Source organism: Lepus europaeus, chromosome 9, assembly GCF_033115175.1.
Source record: "Lepus europaeus isolate LE1 chromosome 9, mLepTim1.pri, whole genome shotgun sequence".
Lineage (NCBI taxonomy): Eukaryota > Metazoa > Chordata > Mammalia > Lagomorpha > Leporidae > Lepus > Lepus europaeus.
Window position 1 is genome coordinate 21,530,035 of NC_084835.1, and position 20,799 is coordinate 21,550,833.

The 20,799-nt window shown below is 53.5% G+C and overlaps 2 protein-coding genes across 3 annotated transcripts in view; one reads left to right on the plus strand and one right to left on the minus strand.

Annotated features, from left to right (window-relative positions):
- The window catches only part of LRRC2 (leucine rich repeat containing 2), a 31,533-nt gene extending 14,429 nt beyond the window's left edge, over positions 1-17,104 (minus strand). Inside the window, exons 1-2 of one of the 2 annotated variants that reach the window (XM_062200709.1) lie at positions 17,018-17,104; positions 810-953 (exon numbers count right to left, since the gene is read on the minus strand). In XM_062200709.1, the coding sequence (XP_062056693.1) occupies positions 810-934 (125 nt within the window). In that variant the 5' untranslated portion in view covers positions 935-953; positions 17,018-17,104. Of the gene's footprint in view, positions 1-809; positions 954-10,519; positions 10,827-17,017 lie in introns of those variants that run through there. The other variant, XM_062200708.1, reaches the window with a different exon arrangement.
- Positions 16,986-19,889, plus strand: CRIPTO (cripto, EGF-CFC family member). Its single transcript, XM_062200710.1, has 6 exons — positions 16,986-17,005; positions 17,646-17,698; positions 17,773-17,895; positions 18,220-18,328; positions 18,409-18,518; positions 19,774-19,889. The coding sequence occupies exons 1-6, from the start codon at positions 16,986-16,988 to the stop codon at positions 19,887-19,889; spliced, it is 531 nt and encodes a 176-aa protein (XP_062056694.1).
- Positions 19,890-20,799: the final 910 nt, after the last annotated feature.

Sequence of the window (20,799 nt, forward strand, 5' to 3'; positions counted from 1 at the left end):
TCACAGGAATTTGTTGACCTCTCAAGGCCATCAGAATAGAAACAGAGAACAGCCCGTTTATAAAACACCTGACTTGGGGCCGGCGCTGTGGCGTAGCAGGTAAAGCCACTGCCTGCAGCACCGGCATCCCATATGGGCTCCAGGTCAAGTACCGGCTGCTCCTCTTCCAATCCAGCTCTCTGCTATGGCCTGGGAAAGCAGTGGAGGATGGTCCAAGTGCTTGGGCACCTGTGCCCGTGTGGGAAACCCAGAGGAAGCTCCTGGCTTTGATCTACCCAGCTCCAGCCATTGCAGCCATCTGGAGAATGAATCAGGGGATGGAAGACCTCTGCCTGTCTCTCCCTCCCTCCGACCGTAATTTTACCTCTCTCTTTTAAAATCCTTTTTTAAAAGTGTATTATAAATTTCCATCACCCTGCCTTTCAAATAAGTCTCTGAAGTATTACTGTAGAGAAACTGATCAGCTCATCTCAGCCCTCCCTGTGCTCTCGCACTGTCAGGAGTACACAAGGGGTCTCCAAACATTCATGAAAAATGCGTATTATGGGAAACCTAGGCGTGGGATTTGAAATGTTTTACACCGAAGGAGACTCATCGTTTCACTCCGTTTTCCGTGGGCTCTTGGAAGCTCCCGTGCTTGCAGGTCCTGATAATTGCAGGTGGTCACTGTGGCAGGGATGGAGCCTCAGCCCTGCAGTCCAGCGGGCAGGGCCCCCACAGCAAGGGATCCCAGAAGGAAGGCACCTTCCCCGCCCCCCGCCTTCCCTGCGTGGATCCAGGGGCCCCCGGCGGGGACAGGCAGCACCTACTTCTCCAAGGCGCTCTTCTCCAGCCGCTCCGCCTCCTTCTTCTGCCATGCTTTGTGCCTCCTGACCCGAGTTTCCCACAAGGCTCTGACGGCAGAAATGTCAAACACGACCACTTTATGTCCCATCGTGGGAGCGTGCAATTGCCTGTTTAAAAAAATGCACGGGTCAGCTTCATGCATACCCAGAACACATACAGCCTCGACGTGAGCTCTGAAATGAGACTGCTCTGTGGCTCCCCACGCCCCTAGGCATTCTGCTGATTTACTAGAATATGCATCTAATCATCCCAGCAGGTGCACTGGACAGAGTACACACACGCACAATGGAGCGCACCTTGCACATTTCTCTCACCCTCAAGGAGAGCAGCAGAGTGATACTTTCTGAGCTGTGTTAACCTTAATAAAAACCAAGGCTCACTCAGGCTGTGTTACTGTTACTTTCCACTTAAGGATGACTGGAGAAGTCTTAGTCATAGAACTTTCTCCTGCAAACGGTGAAGCGCTCTTTCTTTCCTTGAAGTACAGGACACGAAGAACACAGCCACGTTCTCCTCCACTTTTTCCTCTCAATCAAGCTGACCCGACGGCTTCCTCCATGCCAGGGTAGACCTCCAGCCCTCTGCCCGCCGCCGCCTCCCCTCCCCTTATCATCTGAAGCTACACACCAGCTCTGTTAACAAGCAAAATCCCCACGGAGCCCCAGTCTCCCAGTCTCCCACCTCCGGCTGACCACACTCCCTTTGGAACTGGGTGGTTTTCTCTTCTCATGGCTGACCTGCCATAGTGCTTTGTACTCTGGATTCAGGCCCTTACCACCTGTGTGATTTGCAAAACTTTCTCCGTGTTTCTGTCTTCAGTTTTCAGATTCCATCCTTTTGCATTCCACCTTGCATTATATGTGGTTATGTTATCCGAGATACTGGGGAACAGAATGCCGTTGGATCATTTATTTAACCCACTCTGAGTCCATCCTTTATCGGGCGTGTTCGGGCCGCTTCCATGTAACCTCATTATGGATGCACTGAGCTCGGGTCTGGTGTCATATTTGCTCTGCACGATCCCTCTGGCTCTCCTCCCTCACTTCTTTTCTTGGTTCCTGACGGCAGTGTTTCATTCTACTTTCTCTAGTGTTTTTGACTATGTTTCTTTGTGTAGTTTTGTGAGGGTTTGTTTTTTGGTTGTTGGTTTTCTTGCTTTTTTTGTAACAGTGGCCCTGGGAAGGTGTACACTACCTTTCCAGGGTCCCCTTAGGAACAATATGTCACCCCTTGGAGAGAGCTGTCGAAGGCCTCCCCCGTGTACCCCCAGCTTTACACTGTGGTTGTCTTTGTGTGTTCTGTCCGGGCTACATTTGTGGCTTCCAACTGTCCACTTAAAGACCTCGCAAGGAGCAGCAGCCCACTACACGCACTTCGTAGGTGCTGTGTCGGCTGCTTTTCCTGGCCTCCTATCACTCAGGGTTCCCACTGGTGTTATTTCCCTGTGTCCAAAAAACTTCCCTTCACAAGTAATTCTGCAGGAGGTATGCCGATAAAGTCTGTGTTCCTGCTCTCGGAGTATTTCGTTCTCACCTCCATTCCTGGTTATTTTTTTCAGACTCCAGATTCCGAGTTCCCATTCTCTTCTCTCAGCACTTTAAAAATACACCACTGTCTGTGGCATCATGGTTTCTGTTGCAAAATCTGTAGCGATTTGAATAGCATCCTCAACTAGGCGATCCATCATTGGTCACTTGTTACTTTCAAGATGTTTTCTTAGGGTCAGTGGTTAAGTGGTTTTCTTTGGCATGTAGTGAAGCCACCACTCGGGATGCCACCATCCCACATGGGAAGGTCCAGGTTAAGTGCCAGCTCTGCTCTCCACTCCAGCTCACCCCGGGAGGCAGCAGGTAACGGGTCAAGTAGCTGGGTCCCTGCCACCCATGTGGGAGGCCCAGATCAAGTTCTAGGCTCCCAGCTTTGGCCTGGCCCAGTCCTGCTGTTGCAGGCATTTGGGGAATGAAAACAGTGATGGGAGATCTTTCTGTTTCTCTGAAATCATTTCAAGTAGATAATAAAAATTTTAAAAGATTTTAGTGTTGGGGCAAGTGTCGTGGTGTTGCGGGTTAAGCCCTCATGGGTGCCAGTTTGAGTCCCAGCTGCTCCACTTCTGATCCTTGGTCCCTGCACCCAGTGGGAGACCCAGAAGAGGCTCCTGGCCCTGTCTTCAGCCTGGTCCACCCTGGCCATTGTGGCCACTTGGGGAGTGAACCAGTGGATGGAAGACCTGTCTCTCCTTCTCTCTTTCTGTAACTATGCCTTTCAAATAAATAAGATAAATCTTTAAAAAAAATAAATAAATAAAGGCCGGCGCCGTGGCTCACTAGGCTAATCCTCTGCCTGCGGCGCCAGCACCCCAGGTTCTAGTCCCAGTTGCTCCTCTTCCAGTCCAGCTCTCTGCTGTGGTCCAGGAGTGCAGTGGAGGATGGCCCAAGTGCTTGGGCCCTGCACCCGCATGGGAGACCAGGAGGAAGCACCTGGCTCCTGGCTTCGGATCGGCACAGCGCCATTTGGGGGGTGAACCAACAGAAGGAAGACCTTTCTCTCTGTCTCTCTCTAACTCTGTCAAAAAATTAAAAATTAAAAAAATACAAAAAATTAAAGATTTTAGTCTTGTTTTTTCTTCAGAATAACTATGATATGCATGGGCATGAGGTCTCTGTAAGTCTGGAAGAAGCTAAGCCTCAGCCTAGAAACAAAAGGTTTTAAAAAAACAGCCAGGAATGGAGAAAACTGAGACACAGTCAGTGTAATATCTCCCTGAGGGAGTCTCTGCACGGAGCCCCAGTCCACATACAGAAACAAACCACAAAGCCAAAGTTAAGTTAAAGGCATGTGGGCAGTGTGGGCAGCCCAGCGGCCGGGGTCACGGCCCAACAAGGCCTGCTCGCTGTCCTGTGTGTGTGTGTGTGTGCGCGCGCGTGCAGCCTAAGCATCCCCCAGACTCTGCTGCTGAAACCCTCTCACTCCCTGTGGTCAGCTAGCCTCTGCACTCCCAACCTCACGGCTCATTCATCTCTATGCATTCACTCACGTGGAGAAATGCAATTCAAGTTCCCATCCTGGGGAATGGTCTATATTTGATCATGTGAACAAGAAAAAATGACATAATCATCTTTCGGAAATTCCAGGAATATCAACACTTTCATTGCCCAAGTCCTTGACATCTTTTTAAGCAGCTATAAATCATTATGACACTCAGCCGGTGCCGTGGTTCTCTTGGCTAATCCTCTGCCTGCGGCGCCGGCGCTGGCACCCCGGGTTCTAGTCCCTGTTGGGACGCTGGGTACTAATCCCAGTTGCTCCTCTTCCAGTCCAGCTCTCTGCTGTGGCCCGGGAGGGCAGTAGAGGATGGCCCAAGTGCCTGGGTCCCATGGGAGACCGAGAGGAAGTACCTGGCTCCTGGCTTCGGATCAGCACAGCGTGCTGGCTGTAGCGGCCATTAGGGGAGTGAACCAATGGAAGGAAGACCTTTCTCTCTGTCTCTCTCACTGTCTATAACTCTCTCTCTGTCTCTCTCTCACTATCTAACTCTGCCTGGCCAAAAAAAAAAAAAAATTTATGACACTCAGTATGTAGGTGGGAAAGAACAATCCTGTCTACCATCGAACCATGTTCTCCACCTCCCCTGCGTTGTGCAACACGAAAGAGGTTCTGTTATTGAAGGAAGAGGACTTAAGCCAACCCCTTGCCTGTAAGAGGAAGTTCTGCTTGCAAGTATGTGCAGCAAAAACTGGAGAACCGCAGGTGATGAGTGTGCGAGAGATTTACACGTAACCTTCAGAGGCGCCGGGAAGCTCCGGCTAAGCTCTAAGTGCCAGCTCCAGCCCAGCCCCTGGCAGCCTGGGCAGGACAGGGCTGAGGCCAGGTCTCTGTGGGCAGCAGGACAAGTCTGACGAGGAGGGAGGTAGCACCCTGGGTGGGTGCTGAGACTGGGAAAGAGGCTTTCTCGGGGGAGTCCGGGAGTCAGTTCGGGCAGGGAGGAGTCCCTCCATCCTGATTGGGAAGCAGAGAGGAGGCAGACGTCGGGGACAGACGCCAGAATCACTCAGCGGCTCAAGGAAGAGATGGTCTCCTGGCAAAATCACAAAGCTGACCACTGTGTAGAGTGCACTCCGGCCCACGCAGTCTTTCAGGCAAACACCTGAAATGTCACTTCCTGCACATTAACTGTCGGACTCGCCACGCTGTACGTCACCAGAGCAGGAGAGAGGAGCAGCCATCTTGACAGATCCAGCCTGGGAAGCCCTCAACACAAATAAAGCAATAAACAGCCTTATGGAGGAGCCACGGCGCCGGAGGAGCCACGGCGCTGGAGGAGAGGTTCTCTCACAAAGCCAAGTGCAAAGCGTTAGCCCGCGTCTCCTCCCGGTGCACAGCCCAGACTCGTGGTTCCCAAGCCTCTGATCCTGTTCCCGGCTATGGAACAGAACTGCCAGGCTAGAGCTCAGGCAGCCCACAAACCTCCCTAGACCTGAGCTGCACTGTCCCTGGGCCCAGAGCTTCTTCCCGAGAGGAAAACACTGGCAACCATGAGGCCTGCCTCTGCGCGCTGCGAAGGAAAGGACACTGGGCCAGAGACTGCCACCAAGCCCCCTCCCCTGCGCCCAGGGACGCCAGGGGCCACCCTGTAGGCTCCCCGTGGACATGCCGGCCGTCAGCAGAGTCGCAAAGTGGGAAGGGAAATGCCCATGGGAGACCCTTTTTGCTTTCCTGCCGAGATGGGCAAGTGTTTTCAATAAAGGGCGAGACGGTAAATACGTTAGGCTTCACAGGTCAGTGGGCAGGTCACAGGTCAGTTACATAACCAGAGCGAAAACTCCCTGCCGGTCCTCCCCAGGAGCCAGCAGGCTTCAGGCCCAGCTGCCACCTGCTGGAGACAGTCTCAGGACCAGAGTGGCTGGCCCGAGAGGGAAAGGCCTGGCAGGTGTGGTGAGCAGAGGGTGGGAGCCTGCTGCACCCAGCTTCACTCTGTGCCCCAGGGCCCCCCAGATAGATGCCTGTGTGTCCTCCTCTGCCCGGGCGTCTCAGGGGACAGCCGGCTGGAGGCAAGGTCACTCCCCAGCTGGGATTCCACCGCTTGATGCCTGCCAGTCGCCAGCACTAGTCTCAGAGTGTGGAGAGCAGGCAGAGTGGCCTTGGGCTGCAGCCAGCGGCCAGGCAGATGTGGAGGGGGCGTTGAGCTCGGTCCCCAGCCTGCCCCAGCAGGCCCACGTGCCCCAGACTCGGGTACCAGCCCTATGGGTTACCGCTTGCTGATGCTGGCTATAGCAGACACTAAAACAGGAAATATTTTTGCTTTGGTGGACATGACTATTCTAATCTACACCCATACATTCTTCCCTTTAACACATTAGCGCTTGGGGGTGGGAGGTGGGCTGGGGTGACACAGCAGGCTGAGCTACCGCATACAACAGCAGCATCAGAGCCACGGTTCGAGTTCCGGCTGCTCTGCTTTCCACGTAGCTCCCTGCTAACACACCTGGGAAAGCAGCAGAAGAGGGCCTGGATGCTTGGGCCCCTGCCATCCATGTGGAAGACCCCGACGGAGCTCTGGGCTCCTGGCTTCGGCCTGGTCCAGCCTGGCTATTGCGGCCATTCAGAGAATGAAGCAGCAGATGGAAGCACTTGCTCTCTCTCTCTCTCTTTCAAATAAATAAATAAATATTTTTTTAAAAACATCAGAGCTTAGTTCCTCTCCCCTGAGCGTGAGTGGGGCCTAGGGATGCTCTCCTATTGAAAGAACATGAGCAGGTGATGGAGGGTGACTTCCCAGGCTAGACCCCAGCAGTACGGCTCAGCTCACGTACCCCGGGGGACATCAGCCTCAGGATGCAGGCACACTCTAGCGGCCCTGTGGAGAAGCTGCACGGAGGGAAACAGGGGCCGCCCACCAACAGCCGTGTCCGTGGCTGCAGCCAAGGCCGCTCCTGCAGCCCCGGCAACTGTCTGCCCGCAGCTCCGTGAGCCCCTGAGCCAGAACCACCCAGCTAAGCCAGCGAGACTTTGACCCTCAGAGACAGAGGGATAAACTATGTGCAGTTGTGAGCTGTCAGGTTTGGGGGTGATTTGTTAGCAGCAATAAATCACGCAGACTGTGGAGAGTTAAAGTAAGAGGCGCTTCTAGAAACCAGCCTGACACTGGCATCCTTGGTAAAGGCGAAGCTCAAGAAGCAGGAGGCCTCCACTTACCCCCACAGGGTCTGTCCCTCCCTGGGCACCCTGAGCTCCCCACCTGCTCCGTCATTCCCCAGAGGTCACTCCTCGCCCTACTGCCCACCCATTCTGTGCACACGCACCTACGTGTACACCCCCCCACATCCATCCACACTCAGGGACCATGCACCCACGTCTAGACCCCCTCCACACTCATCCACACCCAGGGACCACGTACCCACGTCTACACCACACACACACTCATCCACACCCAGGGACCATGTACCCATGTCTACACCCCCCCACATCCATCCACACTCAGGGACCATGTACCCACGTCTACACCCCCACACACCCATCCACACCCAGGGACCATACATCCATGTCTACACCCCACACACACACTCATCTACACCCAGGGACCATGCACCCACGTCTACACCCCCACACACCCATCCACACCCAGGGACCATACATCCATGTCTACACCCCACACACACACTCATCTACACCCAGGGACCATGTACCCATGTCTACACCCCCCCACATCCATCCACACTCAGGGACCATGTACCCACGTCTACACCCCCACACACCCATCCACACCCAGGGACCATACATCCATGTCTACACCCCACACACACACTCATCTACACCCAGGGACCATGCACCCACGTCTACACCCCCACACACCCATCCACACCCAGGGACCATACATCCATGTCTACACCCCCCACACACACTCATCTACACTCAGGGACCATGTACCCACGTCTACACCCCACACACACTCATCTATACCCAAGGACCATGCACCCACGTCTACACCCCCTCCACACTCATCCACACCCACAGACCATGTACCCACGTCTACACCCCACACACACTCATCCATACCCAGGGACCATGCATCCATTTCTACAACCCCACACACACTCATCTACACCCAGGGATCATGTACCCACGTCTACACGTCCACATACACACTCATCCACACCCAGGGACCATGCACTCACGTCTACACCACACACACTCATCCACGCTCGGGGACCATGCACATATGTCTATACTTCCCCTCAACACACACACAGCCATACCCAGGGATGGCACAGAGCTGGAGGGTATGCACTTTTCCCACCGCTAGTGCCCCCTGCTGCCTCTGTTGTGCAAGAGCCCCCTAACTGCCAGCCTGGCTTTCCATTTACCCTTACTTGCCGTCTACCCCGTGTTCCACTCAGCGATGAGCATCACTTCCCAGCAAGAATCTGGTAGGACGGCCCCCATCTCGCTCCTCCGTGCACCACCTCAGCCTCCACCCTAAGCTTCTGCCGCTCAGAGCTCAGCACCTGCTGCTCCCTCCCCTCATCCCCTGAACACAGCCCCGATGTCTGCCTCCTTTGCCACCTGTCTCTCTCTCTCGCCTTTTCACTTTCACAGCACTCAGGGCAAGCTGAATTGTTTGATGGTTTTCCATTCTATATTATCTGTCTCTGGACCAAGCCAGAGCAGCAGCCCCGCAGACAGCCCCATCAACACAGCTGCCCAGTGCCGAGCAGGCTGCACAGCCCCAGGCGGGAGGAGCTGGAGGGGCTCGCTGTTCCCTCATCCAATCCCCCCACAGATCCGGGCAGAGCTGCGGTGGCAGGCTCCTGCTTAGGGCCTCGACTCAGAGGCCCAGCGAACTGACCCTTTACCTGGTGTGTATTTCTGCCCTTCCTGCAGACCCTGAACAACTGACATCCCCGTGCACCTGTTACTTGCAGAAGCACAGCGGAGGTGCTGTCCACGCCTCCGAGTTTGCTGTGTGCACAACAGCAGTGTCTCAGGTTCACACAGCACACACGGGACAGGATGGGACAGCCAGAGGAGCCAGAGAGTAGGGCGCCCTGGTGGTCCCTGTGGGTGGTCCCACAGGCCCGTGAGGAGGAAGGGGTCCTCTGTGCAGGTGGGGGAAGATCTTTCTGTGCCCTTCCCCAATCCAGCGACATCAGGTTCGCTCTACAGATGAACCACCTGCTCCGGAGCCAGAGGGCATGGCTGGAAAAAATGTGTCCCCTGGCACAGAGAGCTAATTTCCACTCTGAAGTCACATGCCAGGGGAGGGGGCACCCCCTGCTCACTTGGTCCTCTCCCTCCCATCACAGGACAGACTGGACTGGGGCCTGGGGATGTGGGGTGGCAGCGCCAGAGGAAGGATCTGGGGGAAAAGAGGCGAAGGCGGGGTTCCAGCACTCCCTGCCAGGCTCGGGGAGTGGAGACCAGGACCACCTGAGCACGCCAAGGAGAGAAAAGTCGGCTCCCGGGTCCCCTATGCCCCCAAGAGCCCCCGGTACCCTCTTCCCTTGGGCTGCCAAGCTCCAGGCCTTGCACAAGATCCTTCCAAGTGTGAACCCCAGGTCAGGAAGACGCTGGCTGGATGCAAGGGAATGACTGTAGCCAGTGGACTTTCTGGGGACACTCAGGTTCAGTGGGAACAAGGAGCCCCCAGTGACTCACAAATGCCACTCCACCCCTCCCGAGGCCGGAGCTGAACCTAGAGCCACTTCTCTGATGGACGCCTCCGCGTAAACAGGAGTCAGATTTTCAAGTGAGGTGAGTGTAGCCCCAACGTTTCAGCCAAACTCCGAATTAAGTTACATTTTCCCTAGGGACAGCTGATGATTTTTACCATAATTTGTTAAGCTAGAAAATCCAGGCATGGGAGGAGAGGGAACAGGTAGGATGAAGAGAACAGCGTCTGAGTTAGGCTGGAATCCTGCCTCCCGGGGGATGTGGCCTGGCTGGGTGTTCTCATGGGGACACAATGCGACAACAGTACCAAGCTCACGGCCTTGATGACAGGGTTACTGCGATCATTTGCGCCAAGTGCTTAAGAGCGTACCTGGCACCCAGGGAGGCTGAAGGAAGGGCGACTATTTAAAGACATTAAGACAATTCACAGTCACCAATTAAATATAAGACAACGGGCAGAGAGGGCCTGAGGTTTCTTCCAGGACACTCTCTGGGCGCTCAATTTTGCCAGGCCAGCAGAGGGGGCTGCAGGCTGCTTGCCAGCCACACCACCCTCCGACCCCCGCCCGCACCCTGTCCCCACTCCCACTCCAGCCGGCGGGAGGCATTCGCCCCAGCAGGTGTCAATCATGCACTTCAGGGCCCCCAAAGAGGACACAAACAAAGTTGATTTATCTCCCTTGGGACAGGACCTTGGAGCTCCGCCCCGGGCGGGCGTCAGACTGCGCGTAGGGAGGAAGGCAATGACCGGGAACCGGAGCCGCTCGCGGGGTCCCTATCCAGCCGCGGGTTCGCCTGCCTCCCCGTCATTCCCAGTGCCTGGCCCACACGGCAGATCACTGCCCGGCCCCTGGGGCCGCGTTCTGCTGGGGCTGTGCAGGCCCTTGGGTCCGGAGGTCAGCACACGCCCCCCTCCCCTAGCCCCCGCCAGCGGCGGCAGGTGCAGCACCAGCCGCTCCCACCTACTCGCCGCACACACACCGCGGCCCCCACGATGGACACTCACCTCCCAGGGGCAGGCGGGAGCTGACCGGGTCCTGCGGGCTGTTTACACCCCTGGCCGCAAGGACGCGCGAGGCCCCGAGCCTCTTCCGAGCGGTGCGCTCAGCCGCTATATTTGTAAGCGCAGAACACGATCTGGAGGACACGCGCCGATAAACTCTCTATCTATTCGGCGTGACTCAGCCCCGAGGCGGACGCGGCCGACTCGGCAGGGCGGGGCGGCCCAGGGCCAATCCCGAGCCCCGGGAGCCCAGCGGGCCTGGGAGCCCAGCAGAGCCGGCCAGGCCGGAGACTTCCCGTATACCTTCACCCTGAAACGGAAAACAGTCGAACTGCAAAATCCTTTCACTTTGAAAGCGTTTTTTTCTGTTTAATGACATCTGTCATTCTTGACATTTATTAATTATTGCCATTTACAATTAAACAACGACTTTAAATTGCCTAACTTGTTAGTAGTGCTCAAGTAAATCTTTACTAACTCAAATGAATCTTTGTGACTATGTTAACTCTTACCTCTAAAGTCTTACATGTGCTTTTTTATTACTGAGTACTTTCATTTTTCTGTCTTCATAAATGACGTAGGCTAGTTAGCAACCAGAGTTTACTTTGAGCACTGCCTGGTGTTGTTTTTTTTCCCTCGTATTCTGGACCAAGCAATGGAAATTGAAAAGGCAGTTTCAGCTCAGATCCTACGTAAATATTATTTCCATTTATAAGAGACCTACATATTTAAAAGCTTAATCATACTTAAGTAGGAAAAAGTTCTGTCCACGAATGGGATACTGCTGTGATGCTAACATTGGAAGGGCAGTCCTCGAGGAGGCCACGCCCCTCACACTATAGTGTACACAGACAAGGCTGAGAAGTTTAGCCAATAAAAGAAGAGGAATGGACATTTGGCCTAGCAGTTAAGATCCCACTTGGGAACCATACCCACCACCCAGTTCAGTGCCCTGGTTCCGGACTCCACTGGCAATTCCAGCTTCCTGCTAATGTGCACCTGGGAGGCAGCAGGAAATGGCGAAAGTGATTGGGTCCCTGCCACCCACTGAGGACCTGGGCTGAGTTTCTGGCTCCTAACTTCAGACTGGTACAACCTGGGCAGCTGCAGATGTTTGGAGAGTAAACCAGCAATGATAGGAGCTTTCTGTCTATCTCTCCCTCTTAAACAAATAAATAAAGCTAAATAAATTTTTAAAATCTAAATAATCCAAACCAAACTATATCTCTATGTAGAAAAACATACAAGTTATTGGAAAAATTAAACAAGACCTAATAAATCTTAATGGACTAGGAGACTCAATAATATATAAATGCTAATTCCAAGTCCTCTTTAAAGAAATAATAGGTGCCAATCAAAATTCCAGCAGAAGTTTTTGAAATTTGGAAACTGATTTTAAAACTACAAGCAAATATAAACGCCAAGGATGGCCAAGATAATCTTGAGTATGAACAAAAGGAGATTTCTTGTGCCAGATATCAGAACTGTTAAAAAGCTACACTAAAGGACATGGGAAAACATTAGTAAAAGAAGAGACAAATAGACCATCTGATTATAATAAGCCATAGAGAAACAAATTCACAAACACACTAACAAATGATTCCTGATGAAAAAGAGTGGTTACGAGAGTGACCTTTTCAATAAATGGTGCCAAGTCTTCGAAGCATATGCTATGGAATACTACACAGCAATGAAAATGACCAAACTTCTACAAACAACCTGAATAATTCTCACCAACATAATGTGGAGCAAAAATAAGTATGCATTTGTGATTCTATAAAGCCCAAAACTATAAAAAACAATTCAGGGTATTAGAAATCAGAAATCTGGGGGCGGGTATTGTGATACAGTGGGTTAAGGCTCTGCCTGGAATACTCACTCCCCCAATCCAGCTTCTGCTATGGCACACCCAGGGAGGCAGCCAGTGAGGGCTCAAGTATTGAGTCCCTTCTACTCATGTGGAGACCAGGATGGAGTTCTGAGCTAGCCCTAGCTACTGCAGGCATTTGAACAGTGAACCAGTAGATGGAAGATCTTTCTTCCTGTCACTCTGCCTTTCAAATAAATAAAAATAAATTCTAAAAATTGAAAAAACAAATCACTAGGGCCAGTGTTGGAGGGCGGTGGGTTAAGACACCACCTGCAAAGTCAGCATCCCATATGCATGTGGGTTTGAGTCCTGGCTGCTCCACTTCTGATCCAGCTCCCAGCTAATGCATCTGGGAAAGTAGCAGAAGATGGTCCAAGTCCTTGGGACTCTGTACCCACATAGAAGAGCCAGATGGAGTTCCAGGCTCCTGGATTAGGCCTGGCCCTGACCATTGTGGCCATCTGGGGAGTGAACCAGCAAGTGAAAGATATCACTCGCTCTCTTTCTCTGTCTCTGTAATTCTGATTTTCACATAAATAATCTTCTTTAAAAATATACAAACGAGAAACTAGTTAGCTTCATGGTTGAGGGAGAAGGTGGGGATCGTAAAGAGGCACCAGGTGTGTTTCTGGGGCTCTGGTGGTGGCGGGCTACTACCCAGGAATCATTCATTCGCACGCAGCTCTTGTTATTTGTGCACTTTCATAAATGCATCCTTGACTTGCATAACAGAATTTAGAAGTGTTTATATTCATTTTCCATTACTGTATAATGGATCCTCACAAATTTCAAGGCTTAATCCAACACCCATCTGTCATCTCACAGCTTCCCCAGGTCAGAAGTCTAGCCTGGCTCAACTGCGACACCACAGTGACATCTCGCTAGACACCTCTAATGGCAGCTTGGGTGTGACAGTCCCCTCCCCTACCACTGCAAAACTATTAAGAGCTGTAAAGAAGGCCTCCGTGTAATCTAATCAAATCCACAATCCACTTACACAACACTTTTAAATGAGTTTCTCACCAGGTCTTGTGAAAACCACGGCTGGAGTCCTAGAAGTCCAGCAGCTGGGGTCCATTGGCCCTGGCCTCCTCTGCGGGGCAGCAGGAAGTGGCTGTCCCTCCCTTCTGATCACATCACAGTGACACTTGGCTTTGGTTACCGGGCTTGCTTGTCTTATCTCAAGTGGGAGGGAGCCCAGACTTGGCAATCTCTGTTCCCCACACCTGGCTCTGGCAGAATGGCCGGTCAGGAAATACCTGCCAGATTTCACTGGAAAGGGAAAAACTTTGATGAGGAAGAATTCTAAATCACAGCCATGTCTGAAGGTCCCAGACTTGCCCTGCCCTAACTTGATCCCAAGAGCCAGTGCAGCAAGATTACCTTGTCTTGGCTGCGGTGGACTCCCTTGGGTAAGTCACCCCAAATTCCACCTATCAGCCAAGGGCAGACTCTTCAGGCTTTGTCTTCCTCCCCCCTCCCCTTGTGGGGGAGGGGAGTACTCTGTCGCATTTCCAAGTTCATGGTTGGGGAAGCCAGTTGTTTTCCTGGGGTGCTTCTCAAAGACCTGGCCCTCCCCCACCGCGGGGTTTAGACTTGAGGTTTCCGTCTGCCATGGACGGGGCAAGCGGGGTGAGATGTAGCCAAATGGCTATCAACAACTCCTCTCAGGCCCGGAGCAAGGCAGAGGGGGAAGGGCTGGTGTAAGCCAAGCAAACAAGCGTTGGTAGTACAGTATTGATCAGGTGTGGCTCTCGGCACAGCTGGAGGCCCAGACGGGGAGGCCAGTGTGTGCAAGGGCTCCCCAGAGCAAGGGACATCTGGGCTGGCTCACAAAAGCCACTGAAAGTGCCCTGTGAGAAGCGCCAGCTAAGTCACAGAAAAGGAAACACATTCAGCCAACGAACACAGCAAGCAGCGCAAATCCAAACCGTGACAAAATGCTGCTGGTTTTCCCATACAGAATTAGCCAAAACGAAGACGCCTCTTGCAGCCAGAGCTGACAAATTCATGGGAGAGAGGAGACTGGCGCAGCCCTTATGGAAAGTAATTTGGCATCTTCCACGCTTTAACCAAGCAATTCTGCTGTTAGAAATTTACCGGGTGGATGTGCTCACACACGTTCATCAGGATATCTATCTGTGTACAAGGAAGTATGCAAACTGTGGAAACACATCTCATCTCTTCACTGGGAAAATAATTTATGATCGATCTATAAAGAAGAAAACACGATGTACCCCCTGCCCCCAGGAACCACGGAGCCCCTGCCTGAGCCCCTCATTCCTTCCAGTGCTGTGGTTTATAGCCGGGGTCTGTGTTCCCCGAGACTGCAGAGTGCTGGAAGCAGGAATCCATCCATCTACACCCCACACAGAGACCTGCGGCAAACACCCAGCTACTGTTTGTGAAGTTTCCAGCTACTGTTTGTGAAGTTCAACAGTGGAAACAGAAGGCCATTAACTTGTTAATGAATGAGCCAGGGCCCGCTGGGTGGCTAACTGACACCAGCAGGAGTGTGACCCACTCAGAGGTGGTTGGACGCTGAGCTTGATGGGATTAAAGAGCCCACACCCCCATCCAGTCCAATCCTTCCGTACCAGGATTCCCCCAGCCTGTCCTCAGCTCTCTCCCACCTTTGGGGTTGCCTGCATGTTCAGAGGTGAGATGCAAGGTGTCCCAGAAGCCCTTGGAATTGGGCTGTCCCCTTGACACTGTCACTGCACAAAGGGCTGTTCTGACAAACTCTGCAGTTGGGATTTAATTCTATATATGCTCAACCATTGGAACAAGGTTGAACTGGCTTTCTTTTCTTTTCTTAAGATTTACTTTATTTGAAAGGCAGAGTTACACAGAGAGAAAGGGAGAGATAGCTGCTGCTTCACTCCCCAGATGGCCACAACGGCCAGGGCTGGGCAAGGCCAAAGCCAGGAACCAGAAGCTTCCTCCAGGTCTCCCACATGGGTGCAGGGGATGGGTTCTGTTCCCAGTTCTGCCACACAGCCACCTCCGCCTCTGTGGAGAGGACGGTTAGAGCCCCCAGTGGGCTTGGTTGTGTGGTCCGTGGAGTATCTACACCGCAGAGGATTTCCTGGCCCACCAATGGACCCTATTAATGAACATCTCCTGCAGCCCCAGGGCTCCAGCAGTCCCCCTGTGAATGCCAGGGTGGGGCCTGAAGCTTCCAAGTTAGAAGGTCCCACAAGGCAGAGCTGAAGCATGACCAGGAGTAGCCCCCTGCCGTCCCACCGTGGCTCCAAGGGCGCCCTATCCCACAACAAAAATAATTTTACTTTTCCCAAGATCAGGTGCAGAAACAAATTCCAGCAGGTAATTGTCTTCACATAGATAAACGCCAGTGCCTAACGACCTCAGGTGGTGCCAATTTGTTCACTCTCAACCCAGGGAAGAGCCCTGGGTGGAAACTGGGCTACATAAAAACAGCACGTGTGTGTTGGCCACACTAGGTAAACATTAGGCCAATCAGAGCCAAAGGAGATTCATGAACTGCACTGGGACACACCAAAGGGACACTTGTCTGATGAGCGACACGTGACTCTTTGGAATTTGGCCTTAATTCTTAGTGTCGGGGGCGTGACCATGGAGGGGCGGAGGAGGAGACGGTCCTGTGGAGACAAAGTCCAGGGAAAGTCCGGTGGCAGGGCTGGAGTGGCCTCTGGTTTTCCTGCAGCAGGCCCTGGCCACCCCTGGCCACACACGCACACCGCCCGCCCGCCCCGCCCCGCCCCTCGCCCGGGCGCCTGGCGCCAGCTCAGGCTTCCTTGCAGCCTCTGCCCACAATTCAGGTCCACCTGGAATTCACACCGAGGCCAGGACCCCTCAGGAGCTGCTCTGCACCCTGAACCTCTGTCTGGTGGCTTCCCCAGGCTTTGCCCTCCCACCCCTAACCCCTCCAGGGCTGAGCACGGCCGGCCCAGCCACACCTGTCTTGGGAAAACAAAGACGGGCGCTTTGAGAAATGGAACTTGACAGTGAGCTCTAGACCCCCTGAAAGAGCCACACACGGTGCTTCCTGGGCCAAGCAACTACAGCCCGGCCCCGCTGCATCCCGCATCCCGAGGTCGCCGGCTTCCAAGAGTAACTGGCTTGCCTTCTTTTCCCAAAAAGGGGAAAGCTGGTGCTGTTAGCGCAGCTGGGGACAGATTCCAGGGCTGGGTTTGACAAGCCTGTACCTTTGCCTTTCTCTCCATTGTTTCAGCGGCTTCGCCACCTCTCACCCGGACCCCCGCAGGTGGAGTCATTGTCCCAGGCTGCACCTCCCCGCTCCCCGCCCACCGAGGTCCTCCCAGCCACGCCCAGGCCTTGTTAAGGAAGGAAGGCCCCCCCAGGAAGGCTCTAGCTCAAAGTCAAAACATTCACCACAGCCGGAGACCCCCGGTTTCCCGGGACGCTCTTCTGGGCTGCTGCGTGTAAAACCGCCTGGGGGAAAGTGCGATTCTCATCAGGGATGGTTTTCCTGTCACTATTTGCATGTCAGGAAATTAATGTTTTTCCCTGGGGCACGTTAGCAATGGCTATGAGTTGAAGTCATGCAACATTTCCCTCCTCCCTAAACTGTTCTAAGCTGTGGACCGCGGGAAGATGGAGCGCCTCTCTTCCAGGTATGCACTAACCTTGAACGTGAACTTCAGGGTAGGTGAGGTCACCAGCTTGGGGAGCCGCGGCGTGTGGCTCTGGGTTTCATTTCGCCTTGTTCAAGGCTTCTCCTGAAAGGCTCCAAGGGTCACTCAGGTAGGTGCTTCCTGCTTTGCCTGGGGCTCTCGTGTAAACAAAGGACAATATTGAGACCAAATTCAAAATCAGCTTCTGCAGAGGCTAACAATGGCCAAAACGAAAAATGTTTTAACTTGAAAATTGATTTAAATGAAGCATTTTCTAAAACGTGGTGTCATAGAGGATGCCATACAGTCATTTTAACATTGCTTAGTAAAAGCTACAGGTAGAGGGAAAAATATACGCGATACGAAACAGGTGCTTGAAGATTTATACGCACTTGGAATTGCGAAGGCAGGAAGGCGAGGCCTGAGAACTAACGGTGTGTCTTGTGAAGAGTCGGCTGCTGGTGACTTTTTACGTTTTGGGTTATTGCATGAATCATTCGGCCAGAAGAGAAAGCAAAGCCGTGCTCCACAATGTCCCCTTAGGGGCCTGTGGCCTCCCCGTAATGAGCGGGCTCCGTGAGAAGCTGAAGGGTTCTATTTGCTTTGTCTTACTCACGGCCGTCTCATGTCCACCTGCCAGTGTGATTCTGATCGTGGCCATTTCCAACGCGCTGGACCTGGGATTCGCTGCTGGTGAGAGACGTTTTGTTTTCACCGCTCACGGTGTCTTGCGGCCTGAAATAATAGACTTCGATTTTGTCGTTAAGGCTCGGGCCACCGGGAGCCCCTGGGGGACCTGGCTTCCAGCTGGAGCAGCAGCCAGTCCCAGGAGGAGCCTGCGGCCCGGCCCCGGTCGTCCCACTTCGTGTCCTCCGTGCGGATCCAGGACAGTAAGACCTACCTGCCTGGGGCCCCGTCTGTCTCCCGCAGGTGTTTCAGCACGATTTCGCCTAATGGGGCGTGGGGGGCACCTGATGCTGGAGCTGGGTGGGAAATGGCCAAGATCTTGGCAGGGAAAGTGACACCTCCTCGTGTACCTCACCTCCCCGGAATGCACCTGACTCCACTTCACGCTGGGACCTGGGGCCAAAGGCACGGCCACCTCCCGAGCTGCTTTCAGGGAGATCCCAAGGCGGGGGCACCACCTGGAACTTTGTTTACGGGAATCGCCCTGGGACGCTTCCCTCCCCCTCCACTCTTCTCTCACCTTTCAGGTAAGCAGCTAAACAAAAGCTGCTGTCTGAACGGCGGAACCTGCATGCTGGGGTCCTTTTGTGCCTGCCCGCCCTCCTTCTCCGGCCGGAACTGTGAAGTGCACAGGCTGTGAGACCCTGCCCGGGCAGGGAGGGGTGGGGCGGGGCGGGGGTGGCAGGGCCGGGAGCTGAAAACCCGTTCATCTTCAGGAACTGTGGGCGCGTCCCCCACGACACCTGGCTGCCCAAGAGGTGCTCCATGTGCAAGTGTTGGCAAGGCGAGCTGCACTGCTTCTCCCAGCCCTTTCTGCCTGGTTGTGGTAAGCAGACGGCCCCCCACCCCCTGCCCCAGCCGGAGGCTGCCTCCTGCAGGGCTCCCTGGTACCTGGGCGTCCTGGCTAGCCCTCAGGCCTCTCCGAGGGAGCTGTCTCAGATCTGTTTGACAGTTTAGCCTGTGGCCATCTGTTGAAGGGCAGACTTAGTGTCTTAGACACGAGGGGCTCTCACTCTCTCATGGGTGCAGAGTGGGGTGGAGGGAGCGACCATCTGAATCCACCCCAACCACAAACTCCTGGCGCCCTGGCCCCGCCAAGCAGGGTCCCGTGCAGCCCCCCTGCTGAGTGGTCTCAGACCCCTTTTTGCTCTAATGGTTTTTGCTGACTTGGGGGAACCTGGAGGAGACAAGAAGTGGGTGCTCTCCTGACTGCAGTCTGGGTCCCCCCAAGCCCAGAGCTTTCCTCTGCTCCTGACCTTGGACGATGTTACGCGTTCCAGTCCAGGAAGCAAATGGAATGAGTACAAACGGGACCCCCTCCCCAACCCAAACAGGAGTTGTGACTTGGCAGAGGGTCAGCTGTGGGCCCAGCATAGGTACTTGGTAAGTGGAGGTTGAATGATTGGATGAGTAGGGACCCTGTTTTCTTCCTGGAGTCTGGAGTCCCAATAGTGCTGTCTTCTCACACCCTCATCTCTACATGTGAAGGCGCCACCTGCTGGTGTTGTTCCCAGGTGAGAGAGTACAGGGAAGAGCAAATGAAGAATGGGCCCGTGGCAAATAATTAATGTTTATCTTATTTGAAAGACAGTGATAGAGAGAGGGGGACAGCCAGGGAAAGAGATCTGTCATCCACTGGCTCACTCCCCCAAAAGGCTGCAAGGGCTGAGGCTGGGCCAGGCCAAAGCCAGGAGCCAGAAAACTCCATTCAGATCTACACATGGGTACAGGGGCCCAAGGACTTGAACCATCCACTGCTGCTTTCCCAGGCGCGTTAGCAGGGAGCAGGATCGGGAACAGCAGCCAGGACTCTAACCAGAGCTCCTGTGGGATGGCAGCTTGGCAGGCGGCGGCTTCACCTGCTGTGCCACACCACCAGCCATGGCAACTGCTGATGAAAGATTTCCAGGGAAGTCAGGGTTTCGTGTAGTCGGTGCTGTTGGACCCGTAGGACCCGTAAGCACACCGTCCTCATCAGATGTGGGGTCCTGGCTAGCTTCTGGCTCAGATAAGCCACAGGGGTGGGCAGCAGGATCCAGCACAGCTGGGATCTCTAACAACCGACCGTCTCTCCCTTGCAGAAGGCCGCGTGGTGGACAAGCACCCCCTGGCTGCCAGGACTCCAGCATCCTCGCCAGCGGTGTGTCCCACGTGGATGCTAGCTGGCATCTGCCTCGCTATACAGAGTTCCTATTAATCGACATCTGCCTTGTCTGGAAACACACATCACCACCACTAAAAGGCTGCTGCCCCAGCATCCTAACAAAGATGATCATTTGTTACCGTCAAATACTAAACATTTCCATGACGATCCCTAACACTAAGAGCGCCAACTACCTACCCTTGCTCTGCCCTCCACTCCAAACTACTTTACAAAAAAGCCAACCCTACCTACACTGTACCCAGGTCCTTTTTTTTTTTTTTACGCATGCAAGTCTATCAAGTTCTTCTTAGTAATATTTTAAACAATTATCTCTGTATTTAGGTTATTTAAAGTTAATGGGGAACTGAATAGAAACTTTTGAGAAGAGCTAATCAAAATCAAGACAGTGAAGGTCTTTTTTTTTTTTTTTTTTTTTTTTTAGTTACCTATTTATTTGAAAATCACAGTTATAGAAAGAGAGGGAGAGACAGCAAAAGATCAGTCTCCCATCTGCTGGTTCGCTACCCAAATGGCCACAACGGCCAGGGTTGGGTCTGGCCACAGCCAAGAGCCAAGAGCTTCTTCCAGGTCTCCCACATGCGCACAGGAGCCCAAGTACTGGGACCACCTTCCACTGCTTTCCCAGGTCATTAGTGGGGAGCTGGATGGGAAGTGAAGCAGCCGGGATTGGAATCCACGGCTATATGGAATGCTGGTGTTGAAGGTGGCAGCTTAACCCGCTATTGCCAGCCCTGACGAAAGGAAAGGAAAGCAAGCCTGGTCATGGGGAGGAAAGGGAGGGAGGGAGACAGGATTGCTGGGGTAGTGAACCTGCGTGCTGGCTGGGAGGACTGCGAAAATAGGAGGAAGCGAGTGGAAGAGACATTGGAAAAGTCAAATGGAGTGTTTGATGATTATGTACAGGTAGACAAGTTGAAAATGCTAACTCAAGGCAAATTTCCAT

Excerpts from the sequence above, each read along its gene's own strand:
- CRIPTO (XM_062200710.1), top strand. The coding sequence starts at position 16,986 with ATGGAGCGCCTCTCTTCCAG. Across the intron at positions 18,329-18,408 it reads AACTGTGAAGTGCACAGGCT|GAACTGTGGGCGCGTCCCCC; the intron begins GTGAGACCCTGC and ends GTTCATCTTCAG. Across the intron at positions 18,519-19,773 it reads GCCCTTTCTGCCTGGTTGTG|AAGGCCGCGTGGTGGACAAG; the intron begins GTAAGCAGACGG and ends TCTCCCTTGCAG.